The 13,160-nt window shown below is 39.9% G+C and overlaps 1 protein-coding gene across 1 annotated transcript; it reads right to left on the bottom strand.

The window, feature by feature from the left end:
• Positions 1-12: 12 nt before the first annotated feature.
• LOC104588101 (heterodimeric geranylgeranyl pyrophosphate synthase large subunit 1, chloroplastic-like) lies at positions 13-5,659 on the bottom strand. The gene is made up of 3 exons (XM_010245921.2): positions 5,565-5,659; positions 617-1,349; positions 13-45 (listed from the first exon to the last, which is right to left on the bottom strand). Exons 1-3 carry the CDS (start codon positions 5,657-5,659, stop codon positions 13-15), a joined length of 861 nt encoding a protein of 286 aa, XP_010244223.2.
• Between the last annotated feature and the right edge of the window lie 7,501 nt (positions 5,660-13,160).

Below are 13,160 nucleotides of genomic sequence, written 5' to 3'. Positions count from 1 at the left end.
CGTCAGAAAAATCTAAGAGTTTGGAATAAGCTCAATTTTGGGAACCTGGAACCAAAATCTAGGAGGCTCAAGCAGAGTTAGACCAAGCTCTTAGAAAGGTAGGATCCTCCACTTCGGGTGGGAGAGTAAATGAGTGTGAAGAAAAGTTAGATCAGTGGCTTAAAAGAGAGAATTTTTTGAGCGCAAAAGTCTAGATGTGACTAGTTAAATTGGGGATACCAGAATACAAGCTTCTTCCATCACACAACTTTGAGTAGAAGAGCTAGGAATAGAGTTCTAAGGATCAAGAATGCTAAAGGGGATTGGGAGTAAGAGCAAAAAGAACATAGTTGATGTGTTTAGGGGGTATTTTATTGATCTCTTCACTACATCCACCCCTCAAAACATTGAGGAAGCCAAAAACTACATTGAGAGGAAATTAGAGCCAGATGAAGCTAGGATTAACCAAACCGACAGTGCCGCCTATTCATTGTCTTGTCTCTCCTCACTCTTTCCTCCTCTCCGTCCCTCTAATTTACTAGTCTAAGAATGCTACCATGGCTACCACTGTCCCAACCATAGTTGTTAATAGTGGACAACTAAGACTTCAGATGATAGATGAGAATACTTGGCATACCTTTCTAATACCCAAAATATCATCCACTACCTGAAACAGCAAACCAGTGCACTTGGCATACCTTCTCACCCTCTCCACCTCGGCCATGCTTCCTCCGCCCATGATCATTCCACAGACGGCCGAAGCTTCAAGCAGCTTTACAGTCTTGTGGACATGAATGTACTCTAATTCCTTTAGATCCATTACTTGTTGTCCCTTACAGGCAATGTCAACAATTTGGCTTACCACAAGTTCATCAGACCCAATTGCTGCACCCAGTTCAGCCTCTACCTGGACAACAAACTCCGGCGGCACATCGATGGTCCTAGCTACGACATGCTCAAAGGCAAGGGAAAACAGTGCATCCTTGGCCAGAACAGCTATGGCTTCCCCAAAAACCTTATGGTTGGTGGGCTTGCCTCGTCTCAGATCACCGTTGTCCATGCAAGGGAGGTCATTGTGTATGAGAGTCATGGTATGAATCATCTCGACTGCACATGCCATAGGAAGAGCTAGCGACTCATCCCCTCCCACTAGCTCACAGGATGTGATGCACAGGATGGGGTGAATGTGCTTCCCGCCAACCAACAATGAATACCTCATGGCCTCATGTATCTTGAGTGGTTGTCTTAGAGGAACAACCTCGTCCAGAGACTTGTTCACCCTTTCATCCTTTGTGGCCATGTATTCCTCAAAATGGAACACCGAGCCTGAGTGGTTCGGTGGCATGCTTGGACCATCAAGGTGGCAACTCCTAAACAGAGGAGAATTTCCGACAAAATTCCAATATTTTTTTTTAGGTTATGGTGAGTGGGAAATAGCTAAAGTCTAGCTAAGAACCATTTTTATATCTGGCAATGTGCTGTGTTGAAAAACAAGGTCTATAGAAAATGGTTTTCTAACAGAACCATCCAACTACAGAGTTGTTGCTATTATCTATTATCTTATTCCTATGAGATAAGCCATAAGAGTCTCAAGCTCAACTCTCAAGAGTAAGTGAGCTATAACAAATATATAGACTCGTGACTTGGTAGCATCAGGGGACTCAAGGCTGGCTAAAAGCGGCCAATTTCAACTCTAAAAGTCTGAAGTCCAAACCAAAATAAAGCTAGCGATTAGCGAAAGCTCAGACCAATACAAATCTTCTTCGAATCCTACGATCATCTAGTATTGCAGGAAGAACGCACTTGGATCAGGTGTTGAATGTTTTTACTTTTATTTTTCTACCTCCATGGCTCCACTCAATTGATCCATTCTACAAACGTTCGTTGCTTCTCTTTTCTTGGTTTCAGACTGGGAGTCTGGGATACTGCCAACAGTCAATGACTCACTCGCTTTCCACTGCTACCACTGGCTGTATCGTTGTGAGGGTGACCGGGGAGCTGGTGGTGGCTGTTTCTGTCGTCGTAGTTGGATGGAGGGTGGTACTAGTAGTACATTCGAGCAGTCCCTCAACTGCGTATAGAGAATTTGGGCTCTATTTCATTTTCTTGAGAAAGAAGATGATGAACAATGTCTAAGGATAATTTTAATATTTTTAAAAATCTTAAATTGCACATGGAGTCACGTGATATACATAACAATAGTATAAATTATCGCAAAATTAAAGTTTGAATACTACATTGTCGTGTTTTAAAGTTCCAATACTAAATTAGCACTCGGCCTGATGTACAGCACCGCTAACCGCTTTTGGTCCCAAATCTTTGGGGTTGCTTTTTCCAATAAACGTTGGTTACATTTCTTTATGTTATTTGTACCAGTAACCGGTTTATGGATGAGTGCTCTTGGAGTAGTCGGTCTGGCTCTGAACCTACGTGCCTATGACTTCGTTTCCCAGGAAATCCGTGCAGCGGAAGATCCTGAATTTGAAACTTTCTACACTAAAAATATTCTCTTAAACGAAGGGATTCGTGCTTGGATGGCGGCTCAGGATCAGCCTCATGAAAACCTTATATTCCTTGAGGAGGTTCTACCACGTGGAAACGCTCTTTAATGGAACTTTAGCTTTAGCTGGTCGTGACCAAGAAACCATCGGTTTCGCTTGGTGGGCCGGGAATGCCCGACTTATCAATTTGTCCGGTAAACTACTTGGGGCTCACGTCGCCCATGCCGGATTAATTGTATTCTGGGCCGGAGCAATGAACCTATTTGAAGTGGCTCATTTCGTACCAGTACCTATTGGGAATTTTCCAGAAAAATAATTATCATTAAAGCATACTGCATGCCCAAGGGGTCACTTTCGGCCTATGTTGTATTTCACTTTCTTGAGTCATGATTCCATACATCCTTCTCCACTCAAACGGCAGAACAAAATCATAAGGTTGGATTGGATAACTCGGATTAAGTTGGGCTGAGAATTGGGCCTGGGTTGGCCTACAACTTACACTGTGTATTAGTAGGACATGTGCATGATTGCACTGAATCAATTCCTCCGCAGTAGTTCTTTACCAATGAAAAATCAGAGCTCAATGCATATTTTTTATTTTGCTTTTGCCCTTTTTTTTTTGGAGTAACACCAACTCCGATAGCCGAAGGGCCAATATGTCATTCGAGTCGACTGGCTTCTAACCGGCATTCCCCGGTAAATCAATGCCCCTACAACCTTAACTGGTCACCTCAATTGGATCTAAATAATAAGAGGCCACGTGTACAAAAAACCGCCACCAAACAAGCTCGGCCTTGATATCATCTGCAAATCGGAAAAACATCTCTCACTCTTCACTCCGCAGGAGAGAAGACGTGACGCCTCTCTGAACACGGACCTGATTTCTCCCATCACCGGTAAATGGTGGCCTCCGCGGGAATCCGCTTCGGTTGTTGCTGGGATTTGGAGTCTGGGTTCAGGGGTCCCGATGCTTCCCGTTGATGGGCGTCAATTTCTTCCTTAAAGACGGGCTAAATGTTGATCCCTCCACGTTTCAGCTGATGCAGAACTCTGCCAACCTTCCGATGGTCGGGATGCGTCTCTATGACCAATTCTTTCTAAAATATTTTTGTTTTTTTCAAGTAAATTGATTTTCTTTCATTTCCAATTCGATAAGATTGCAATCATTCAAAAATTCATTAAAATTCCAAGTTTGACTAGGTTGAGGATATCTTCCACCTAATTTATTTTCAATTGATTTAAAATTGTTAAAATCCCCAATTAAACACTAAGGGCCCATGGTATTTACAACAATGTCCTTGACCCAATTCCATATAACTCTTTGCTCACTCTTATTTGGTGGGGCATAAATAAAGGTGCACTACCACGTTTAATAATGGGCATAAATAAATGACCTAATTCAATCTAGGATGAATTTGGCGTCACATTCAATAATAATTTGATGATTAGGAAATTTTGATGCCTTTTTTGGTGCTTTAACCGTTGCCCATACTTCTACTAGGTTGATGGAGCACCCTTTACTACATTTCTACAAGCAACAAATAGAACTTTCTATTACAAATATGAGCAACCACACTTGCTGCACGGTAACCATCAGACCGTCTGGACACATCAAAATTAATAAACTTGATCTTGTTTGCTGAAAGTTGTATCGACATCAAAGAACTTTACCTCAACAACTGATGGAATTCCAGCAAGCACAATCTACCTTTTGAACCAATAAGTGGGGAGGGAAATTTTTGTAAATAAAAATTTTATTGTTTCAATTTTTCTAAAGACTCCATGAACCACACAACGCATGGCCACTAGAGAGATCCCATTCAGCTTGGCATTCAAAGCCGAGGTGATGATCCCTGTGGAGATCAGATCCCCCACTCTCCGAACAGAGCTCTACAATGATGAAACAAACAATGAAGACCTTCATGCCAAGCTTGACCTAGTGGAAGAATCCCGAGACCGAGCACACATTTGGATGGTAGCATAGTAGTAGAGGATGGCTAGGTACTATGACACCAAAGTCCAGAGAAAAGAGTTCAAGACTGGAGACCTCATTCTCTGCAAAGTCATCATGCCTGAGCCTAAAGAAGGAAAACTCGGACCCAACTGGGAATGACCATACAGGGTGAACAGAGTGCTCAATCTGAGAACCTACAGACTAGAAGACCTCGACAATAAGCCAATGCCAAGGAGCTGAAACGTAGAGAACCTTAGAATGTACTATCAGTGAACAAGATAGAAGATTTCCTGTACAAACAAATTAAATAAATTCTCTTTTGCTCAACAGTAGTTGAAAATGCACTACACACACACAACCCAACTCAAATGAACTCTAACGACTAAGGACATCAAAACACAATACCACATACACGACTTCGCCAAACCTGAATGGTCGGGCACATAAAGACCGCACATAGAACAAAGGCCAACCCCCAAGACACTACCTGGTAGTCGAGTTGAGGCCAAAGGACTAACACTCTAACTTAGATCCGACTAACACAAGACGACTGAGGCCCTAAGCCAAACTAGCCCAATAAGGCACGACAGGAATGACGCCCATCCGACCATTAAAGTAGTTTGACTCGAAGTTGGAGCAAAGATGGTCGAGCATCACGTCCAGCCCCCTCAAGGAGCATGGGATCCTCCAAGACCGAGTGCCACCAAGCTCCCCCAATAGCAACAAGGAGTTAGAAGCACTCTGGCCAAATAAGACCCGAAGTGGGTCAGTTCGAGCAAAGAGCCCCTAAGGCCCAAACGGTAGCACAGTCTGAGGAGCACTCCAACTGGCCAAACTTTGAAGTGTGAACAAAAATAAAAAAGAAGAGTGCACAAAAAGAAATTTGTTTGGCAAAATAGATCTTCATTAAAAAAAACATAATACAACGGTTATGAGCCCGGCATACCGAGCTGTGTACAACAAAAGAAAGAAGGAAAGAACATCATTCCAGACCGGTAGTGTTGTCTACAAGGTTCACCTCCTCAAGGGTAGCCATGTCGTCATTCAGGGTAGGTTGTTCAGCTAGCGGCACCTCCACATCAAAGGGACTGTACTTCTCCATGGCTATGTTGATCTCAGGGTGCTCGCACCTGACCCTCTTCTGGCAACAAGCAATTCGAGTCTGGCAAGAGTCTATAACAAAACCGTGGAGGGAAATCTGGAACTCCTTGGACTCCTTGTACATGGTGATCGCCTCCTTCTCGGTGCATAGCAGCTTCGCCTCCGCCTCCTTAGTTGCCTTCTATGCCTTGTTGCAACCCTCCTTGGATCATGCATGTGGTTCTTCGATTGTTATAGCTCCTCATCCTTGGCCACCATCGACTGTTTCAGTTTGGCCATTTCCGCTTGCCGATGAGAGAACTCACCCTCTCGAGACTTAGCCATCTGACGAAGGGTGCACATCCTATCGACCAACATTGTCACCACACAATACAGCCTGCAAAACAAAAGGTCAATGAGCATGGCCAAGAAAACTGAAGAACAGAAAGGGTAGTGCAGATGCCTTACCACGACGGACTCTCAGGTGACTGTGCTCTCCAACACCCCGCTCGTGCAACCACTAGTCTCTTTATGGATCTCAGGCAACAAAATGCCCCTAGCAAGCTGCTTGGGCATGCCTTCAACCTCCAAGGTGTCCTCCAACCGAACACTCCAGCTTGGCTTGTACACTTTGTCCCCTTCTTCCACTGGGCCTGAAGAGGGCAAGACCTCATGACCTCCTTGGGGTGTAGACCGTGGCTGAACGTATTGTGGTGGAGACTCAGTAGAGCCAATGTCAACCATGTCGCCCTCAATCAGTCTCGACCTCTTATGCGACCGAGGAGTCATGACGTCAGAGTGGCGTTGCTACTGAGCTGCCTCACTTGGGTCGTCACCCTCCTCTACATAGTAACCTACATGTGCATCGTCCTCTCCTCCTCATCGACCACCACCTCTTCCAAAGAAAGAACAGTTAGTCAAGCCCAAAGAGATGAAGCAAAAAAAAAATACAAAGCAAGGACAGACCAGCTGGGGGCTCCATCAACTCAACATGGATCAACATTGTGGACAAGGCGTACTCCAGTATATTTACCCTCACTATCTGCCTGATGGCCACCAACTCCTCCCTAGATAGCTCGGCCTTGGTCGGTGCCTTCACCTTGGTATTCAAGATTGATAGCTCAATGGGGAACGACCAGCCCTCTAGTTAGCACATGAAGAATAACCACTCCTAGTGTTTCACCGAGGAGGGGGCCCCAATGAGCACCTTATTGTTCTATCGAGCCGAGAAATAATAGTAGCCCTAATGGTGCTTCTTCGGGTGGAGGAAGTACATGAACATTGGCAAGGTAAGTCCATGTTGTGAACCGTGCAGTAATAGAGGAGGCTGACTAGATACTTAAAGAAGTTGGGCATAAGTTGGATCGGTCGGACGCGGTACCACCTCAACACCATTGTGAAGCTTGTGTTCAAAGGGAACCTTAGCGCAGCTGACAAGCTATGCTCATAAATACAAAGTTCACTCGGCCAAGCCAAAGTGACTCTCTCGCCTATACTGGGACAGCTCATTTCGTACTCTTCGGGGATACAATAAAGAGCTCTAATACGGGCTAGGTCTTGGGGCGTCAACCTATAAGAAGAATTAAAGTGGTTGTCGAACCACACAGAGGTGCCAAGCCCCTCTTCGGACACCACCTCTACATCTACCTTGCCCTTGTCGGTTTTCCTGACTTCAGCCTCCCAAAGGACCTCAACCTCCTCTACCATGGTACCCTCACTACAAGAAAAATCAGTTTTAGCAATGGACAAAATCATTGCTACAACCCCCAAAAAAATGTTGCTAAAGGTTATAGCAATGATTTTTTGTACGTAAGGGATATTGCCATGACTAAAAGTTATAATAACGGATATTGTACACCGTGGTTAAAAGTATACAAATAGCCACGATTTTAACCGTTGCCAATTTCAACATTTGTTGCAACGGTTTTGTTATGTACCATTGATTGATACAGCAACGGGGTTGTCCATGGCTAAATGTGTATGAATAGTTAGCCATAGCAACGGTTTTATTATGTACCGTCGATACAAATTGAGATAGCAACGGATCTGTCCGTGGCTAAATGTGTATTAGTAGTTAGATAAAAACCGTTGCTACAAGTTCTCATTGTGTACTATTGAAGATACGCTTAGCAACGGTTTTATTAAACCATTGTTAAAAGTTTTATTTTTAATTCAAACATTGGATGGTTAGCATTGCAACTTTAGAAAAACATTTACTCTCACCTGTATCTATATTTGTATATGGTGGATGTTTTTACAAATAAAACCTTTACACATTTACACAAAATATTCATAGTAATCTTTATTTAATATTCACGTTCACACAAGTATTTTCATTACAAAAAATGAAACAATAAAAGAGAATTGACAAAATTATCCTCGTTGCATTTGAACATTTTCTTATATACACGTGCATCGCACTCAAGACATTTGCTTTGGATCATAATCTTCAGTATACTAAATCAACAAAGAATAAATACTCAAGGATTGATATCAATAATTAGCTATATAAATTAATTAATATAAGAGTTTTATATGCATTATACACTTAATATTGAATTAACCCAAGTGATGCGAAATCCAACTGTTTCTCCAAGAGTTACTAGACTTCTTGATTCCTTCAACAAAACTAAGTCATTAATCATTACCGATTTTAAGGATATCTCACACCATCCAAGGATTCATGTTCATATTGGTTTGACTGAAGGTTTGTTTAGCCAGTTTCCAACCTAAAAGGACCTTTGTTTCTCAAGGCTTCAGATTGGCAGTATAAAACTTCACCATGAAGGAAGTTTGGGCCAGAGGAGGATTGGCTTTGAAGATAGTTGAGCTAAGGTAAACTTCTTTTATTCTCATTGGAAGAGTAGTATTGTCATAGTTTTAAGAAGTTTTAGAAGGTACTAGGAACTCGACACAATAAAGAGAATGGAAGACCTGTCATATTGAAGAAGGCAAGAAGTATCTTGCAGAAAGAAGAGCAAATAGAAAGAGCAACACTATCTTAGAATACAAAACAAATCTATATATGAATCCTTGGTCTAGGAGTCCTCTAGTCAAGGGCCTGTCTCCCTGCTCCATCTCTGGCAAGTGGCAAGTGCATCAGCCAAAGAATTATATAGGAGTCCAACTGAACAAGGTTTTCGGTAAATTGGTAAATGGTAATTAATATACAACACCTAAGCATGTTTAATTACCTAAACACCCTTTTCATGTACTAGTATACATACCCAGTTATGCAGTTAATCACCTAGTACTCTGTTGAAACATATGGGTTATCCCACATGACAATCATTTTACCTGAGAGTTTGTTGAAATATTCTATTAATGTTGGTAAAAACCAGGTCCAACATTTCAATTCAATGCACTCTGCAACATTCCTTTAGTCCCCTTCTAGATAAAGTATCTTTTTCTCTTCTCTCTGCTAAGAAAGTTTCATGCCTTGCTGCCCAAGATTCAATAACCAGGACCTTGCCAATCCCAGCTCTGTGCTTGAACTGCAAGTGGTTCATGTGAATGGTCTTTTACTGGTTTCATGTTGGCTTGAATAATTACACATGCAATCCCAACATCTCCACTTTATTTTACCAATGCATCTACTAGCTGTAAGCTCATAATAGCCATTTAACAATGATTTTGACCTAATCTGAATAGGTTTTAAACTGAGCTGGAGGAACTAAATTTTATGGTGACATTTGAGTTGGTTATTGTCAAGAAATGGTAGTATCCCATTGAAACCGAGTACAAGAAGATTTCTTATTCGAAAGAAAATGGATTCATTATGCAGTATGATTGAAGAGACTAGAAAATTACAACAGCATAGACCAAAACACACCATATGATGAGGTTTGCAAGATGTCAAACATGAAAGATCAAAATCTGTCAATGTTACATAAACATTGCTTTGGAGTAGGACATTTTCAGGTTTCAAATCCCTTTAAATTATACCTGTAGAGAAAACAAAATAATTTCACCATCTGATTATCTTCAAGGAGCCTGTCAATAAGGTGGGCATTAAGTGAGGAGAAAGAGATGCAAAACTTCATTATGCTTCATTTTTTTTTTCTAACTTAACTCTCTTAGTTTAACAAAGTGTATATTTCATTAAATCAATACATGGTCATGGATGGCCCTTGCAATGGTTGGTGAACTATGCACAAGTAAACTGAATGCAAGAGAATCTCCAAGGTCTAAATCTTGAGTCCTTTATACCAATCTGTAATCATCCTACATAACGGAAAAACAATAGAAAAAGAGAGACAAAATTGTTTTATAGAGAGACAAATTCTTTGAGACAACCAGATCTCCAACTTACTGTTTTATTTAATTATTCTTTACCTTAGCCAGTTAGATCTGTTTTCAGTCCAAGACTAGGAATAGCTGGGACTTATAGAGAGACAAAATTGTTTTTGGTTGTATTTGGATTTTTATTGTTAGAGAGAGCAGTGAGGGACATTAGGGCATAATTCTGATGTTGTAAATATGCTTTGTTTTGATGAGCAGCTTTGTCAAGGTTGCTTTAAATTAAGCTCTACAAGCTAAGCTGCAACGCTTGACACAACTCGGAGGAACCTATACAAAGTAACCCCCTTCCCATCAAGCTGTCCATCATTCTTACACAAGTATCAGCAATAGAAACAGGCTTAAGGCTACCCATCAAGCTGCTCATTAATACATGTGACATGGATAGAAATCAAGCCTACCATCTTGGAATTATGTTTTTTGTTTTCCTTCTCTAGATCAAGCTAGGACTGGTTTTGGTCCAAGTTGCTTTACTCTATAAATTCGGAAAACCGGTAATCGGAACCGAATCAAAATCAGTCGGTTAACCAGTTGACCGGTTCAGTTAATTGTCGGTTTGGTTTGTCGATTTTTCGATTTTTTTGTTTTATAGTATATATTATAAAAATATATATAAATATATACAAAATATTATATTTTAAATAATAAATAATATATAATATATTATAAATATATATATTTATATACAATACATATTTATTAATTTATAATATATAAAAAATATATATAATATATATAAATATATATAAAATATATAGAAAAACATGTATACCGGTCGATTCGGTTAACCGTCGGTTTTTATATTGGTTAACCAAAACCGAACTGATACCTTCGGTTTTTTAAAAACACTGAACCAAAACCGAATCGATCGATTCGATTAACCGATTTTTTGGTTTGGTTTCAACCGGCTTTTTCGGTCGATTCAGCTTTTTGGTTTTTTTTGCTCACCCCTGGAGTAATTATCGTTTTTCAGCCATTAATTATATTAATTATATGATCCTCAACCAATACATTTGCCATTTGTATGAAGTTTATGTAAATAGTACATAGCATTGGAAGGAACAACTTTTTCTTAAGACTGCGTTTGGTTCTCTACAATTGTATAAATGGGTTCCAAATTCATCCCTCTACTTCTCTACAACTATATGCTTATTCCGATATTGATTAAGTAGGTTGCCCTAATGATAGGTGATCCCAAAGCGGTTATGATATTTTTCTTGGTGTTTTAAGAAGCAAGCCGTTGTATATATCTCACTCAAATATTGAGAGTGAGTATCGTAGTATTGTATGGTTGCTCTAGAAGCGATACGGTTATGCTCTCTATTAACTGAGTTAGGTGTCTCTCTTTCTGCATCACCTATTCTATGGTGCAATATCTTTGAAATATATATCTTATAGCTAATCCTGTCTTTCATGCAAGACCCAACACATAGAGATAGATTTTCATTTTACACATGAACAAATAATATAGAAGAAATTGCTTGTTCGATTTATTTCGTCTCATGACTAGCTTGCTAATGGGATAATCAAACATTTGTCTCACTTGCAGTTTAAAGCTGAGGACCAATAAATTGAACATCAAATGTTTGCCATTTAGCTTGATGGGGTTGACAAAGCTATGTGAGAAAGGGATGAAGGTCATGCCCTTCTCATAGATACCATAGTTACTAGAATCCGGATCATCTACTAACAAAATACGTTCCAAACCTCTATAATTAGTAACATGATCTCACACAGCACATATATATAGTGTGTCCCACTTTTTCTGTGGGTCCTAGTGTTATTGTGAGATGTTACGTAAGGATTATATTGCCCCCAATTTCTATGAAATACAAGACGCTCATTGAACGATAAGAAAAAAATCTTCACTTCGACGACTCCAGATATAAAAGAAAAGGAATCTTTTTACGTTCTGTTTTAGATCAAACAGAGTAATTGAACTCTCATTCGTATTATGGATGGGCTAAAGCTAAATAAAAAAAGAAAGAAAGTAGGGCTTCATTGATATTCCCCGATTTGGAAGATATTTATTTCGGATGAGCCGAGCCAATAGGACGAACCAAAAAAAAAGAGTTCTGCATCATGAACTTTGTACCGCGCACATCACTTAGATGGGCTCTAGAAAGTCGCGTAGTAGGGGGGTGAAGAAGAAGAAATCAAAATATGAAAGAAAATACAAAGAAATGAAAGTGTTAGATCAAATTGGTAGAGGGTTGGAATGTGTTTTGGTAGCTCAACTCTAGTTACTAGGTGTGCAGGTCGGGCGGGCTGAGTCAGGTTTTAGTTCAATCTAGATTCAACCCTAAGAATTGGGCCTAAAGCTCGAGCCCATCCCATACTAAAATTTGATGCACTCGGGTTGGTCAATTAGCCCATACTTAAAAATTAATATACATGTGTGAAAATGTATGCATATAGGTATAGTTTATTAAAAAATATGCATATATGCATGTATGCATGCAAATATGTGTCTACTTATGCACACATACAAGTATATAATTGAGTCAGGCTGGGTTTGGGCTCCTAAGGGCTAGGTCCAAGCCCAACCTGAAAAATTTAAAAGCCCAAACTTTTGGGCCCAGGCCCAGCCCAAGGACCGAAAATTTAAGAGCAGCCGCTGTTAATTGTGGGCTAGGTTGATTCAAATTGGGCTCACATAACGTGTGTAAAGTTCATATAGTTTGTAGTGATCAGAATGCACTGATAGTATGATACATGCATATTTTAAAAAGTTAAAAACTTTGGAATGATAGATCATATCCCTATAATTGTTAAAATAAAGTAAGAAAATAAAATAAAACATACAATATCGCTCGTAAACCTACTCATGTGTAGACCGATATTTTCAAATACAATAAAATAAAACATACATCAATATTTTAATCCTTGTTTATGTGTAGACCTGTTCATGGGTTGGGTCGAGCTTTGTCATTGTATTAACTAAATATATTTAGGTCTGAACCCGAGCCCCACCTGACCATCGGGCCTAGGTCTTGAGCCTGCTGGGCTTTGTCATTGTATTAACAAAATATACTTAGGCCCAGGCCCGAGCCTAAGCCTAGCTAGAAAATTGAAAAAAGTGTTCTTTTTTTCTTTTTTTGTTCAATAAAAACTCTTTTATTTATATTTAAAATCCTCAAAAGCTAAAAAATAATGAAATATCTCACTATTACTTGAAAAAGAGAAGAATAATACAAAAAATATTATATATATTATTATATAAAATATATTTTTATTATATAATACATTATCAAGTTGGGCTCAGACTTTTTGAGAAAGCCCGAGCCTGGCCCGATAAAAGGTTGGGCCCAGTGTTTTAGGCCCGAAAGCCTATAGGCTTGAAATCC

This window comes from Nelumbo nucifera, chromosome 1 (assembly GCF_055504915.1).
Source record: "Nelumbo nucifera cultivar China Antique chromosome 1, China Antique-T2T, whole genome shotgun sequence".
NCBI lineage: Eukaryota > Viridiplantae > Streptophyta > Magnoliopsida > Proteales > Nelumbonaceae > Nelumbo > Nelumbo nucifera.
This window is presented reverse-complemented; position numbering and strand designations above follow the sequence as displayed.

Excerpts from the sequence above, each read along its gene's own strand:
- LOC104588101 (XM_010245921.2), bottom strand. The coding sequence starts at position 5,659 with ATGTACAAGGAGTCCAAGGAGTTCCAGATTTCCCTCCACGGTTTTGTT. Across the intron at positions 1,350-5,564 it reads TGTTGCCAGAAGAGGGTCAG|GAGTTGCCACCTTGATGGTC; the intron begins GTGCGAGCACCC and ends TCCTCTGTTTAG. Across the intron at positions 46-616 it reads ATATTTTGGGTATTAGAAAG|GTTCCCAAAATTGAGCTTAT; the intron begins GTATGCCAAGTA and ends TTTTGGTTCCAG.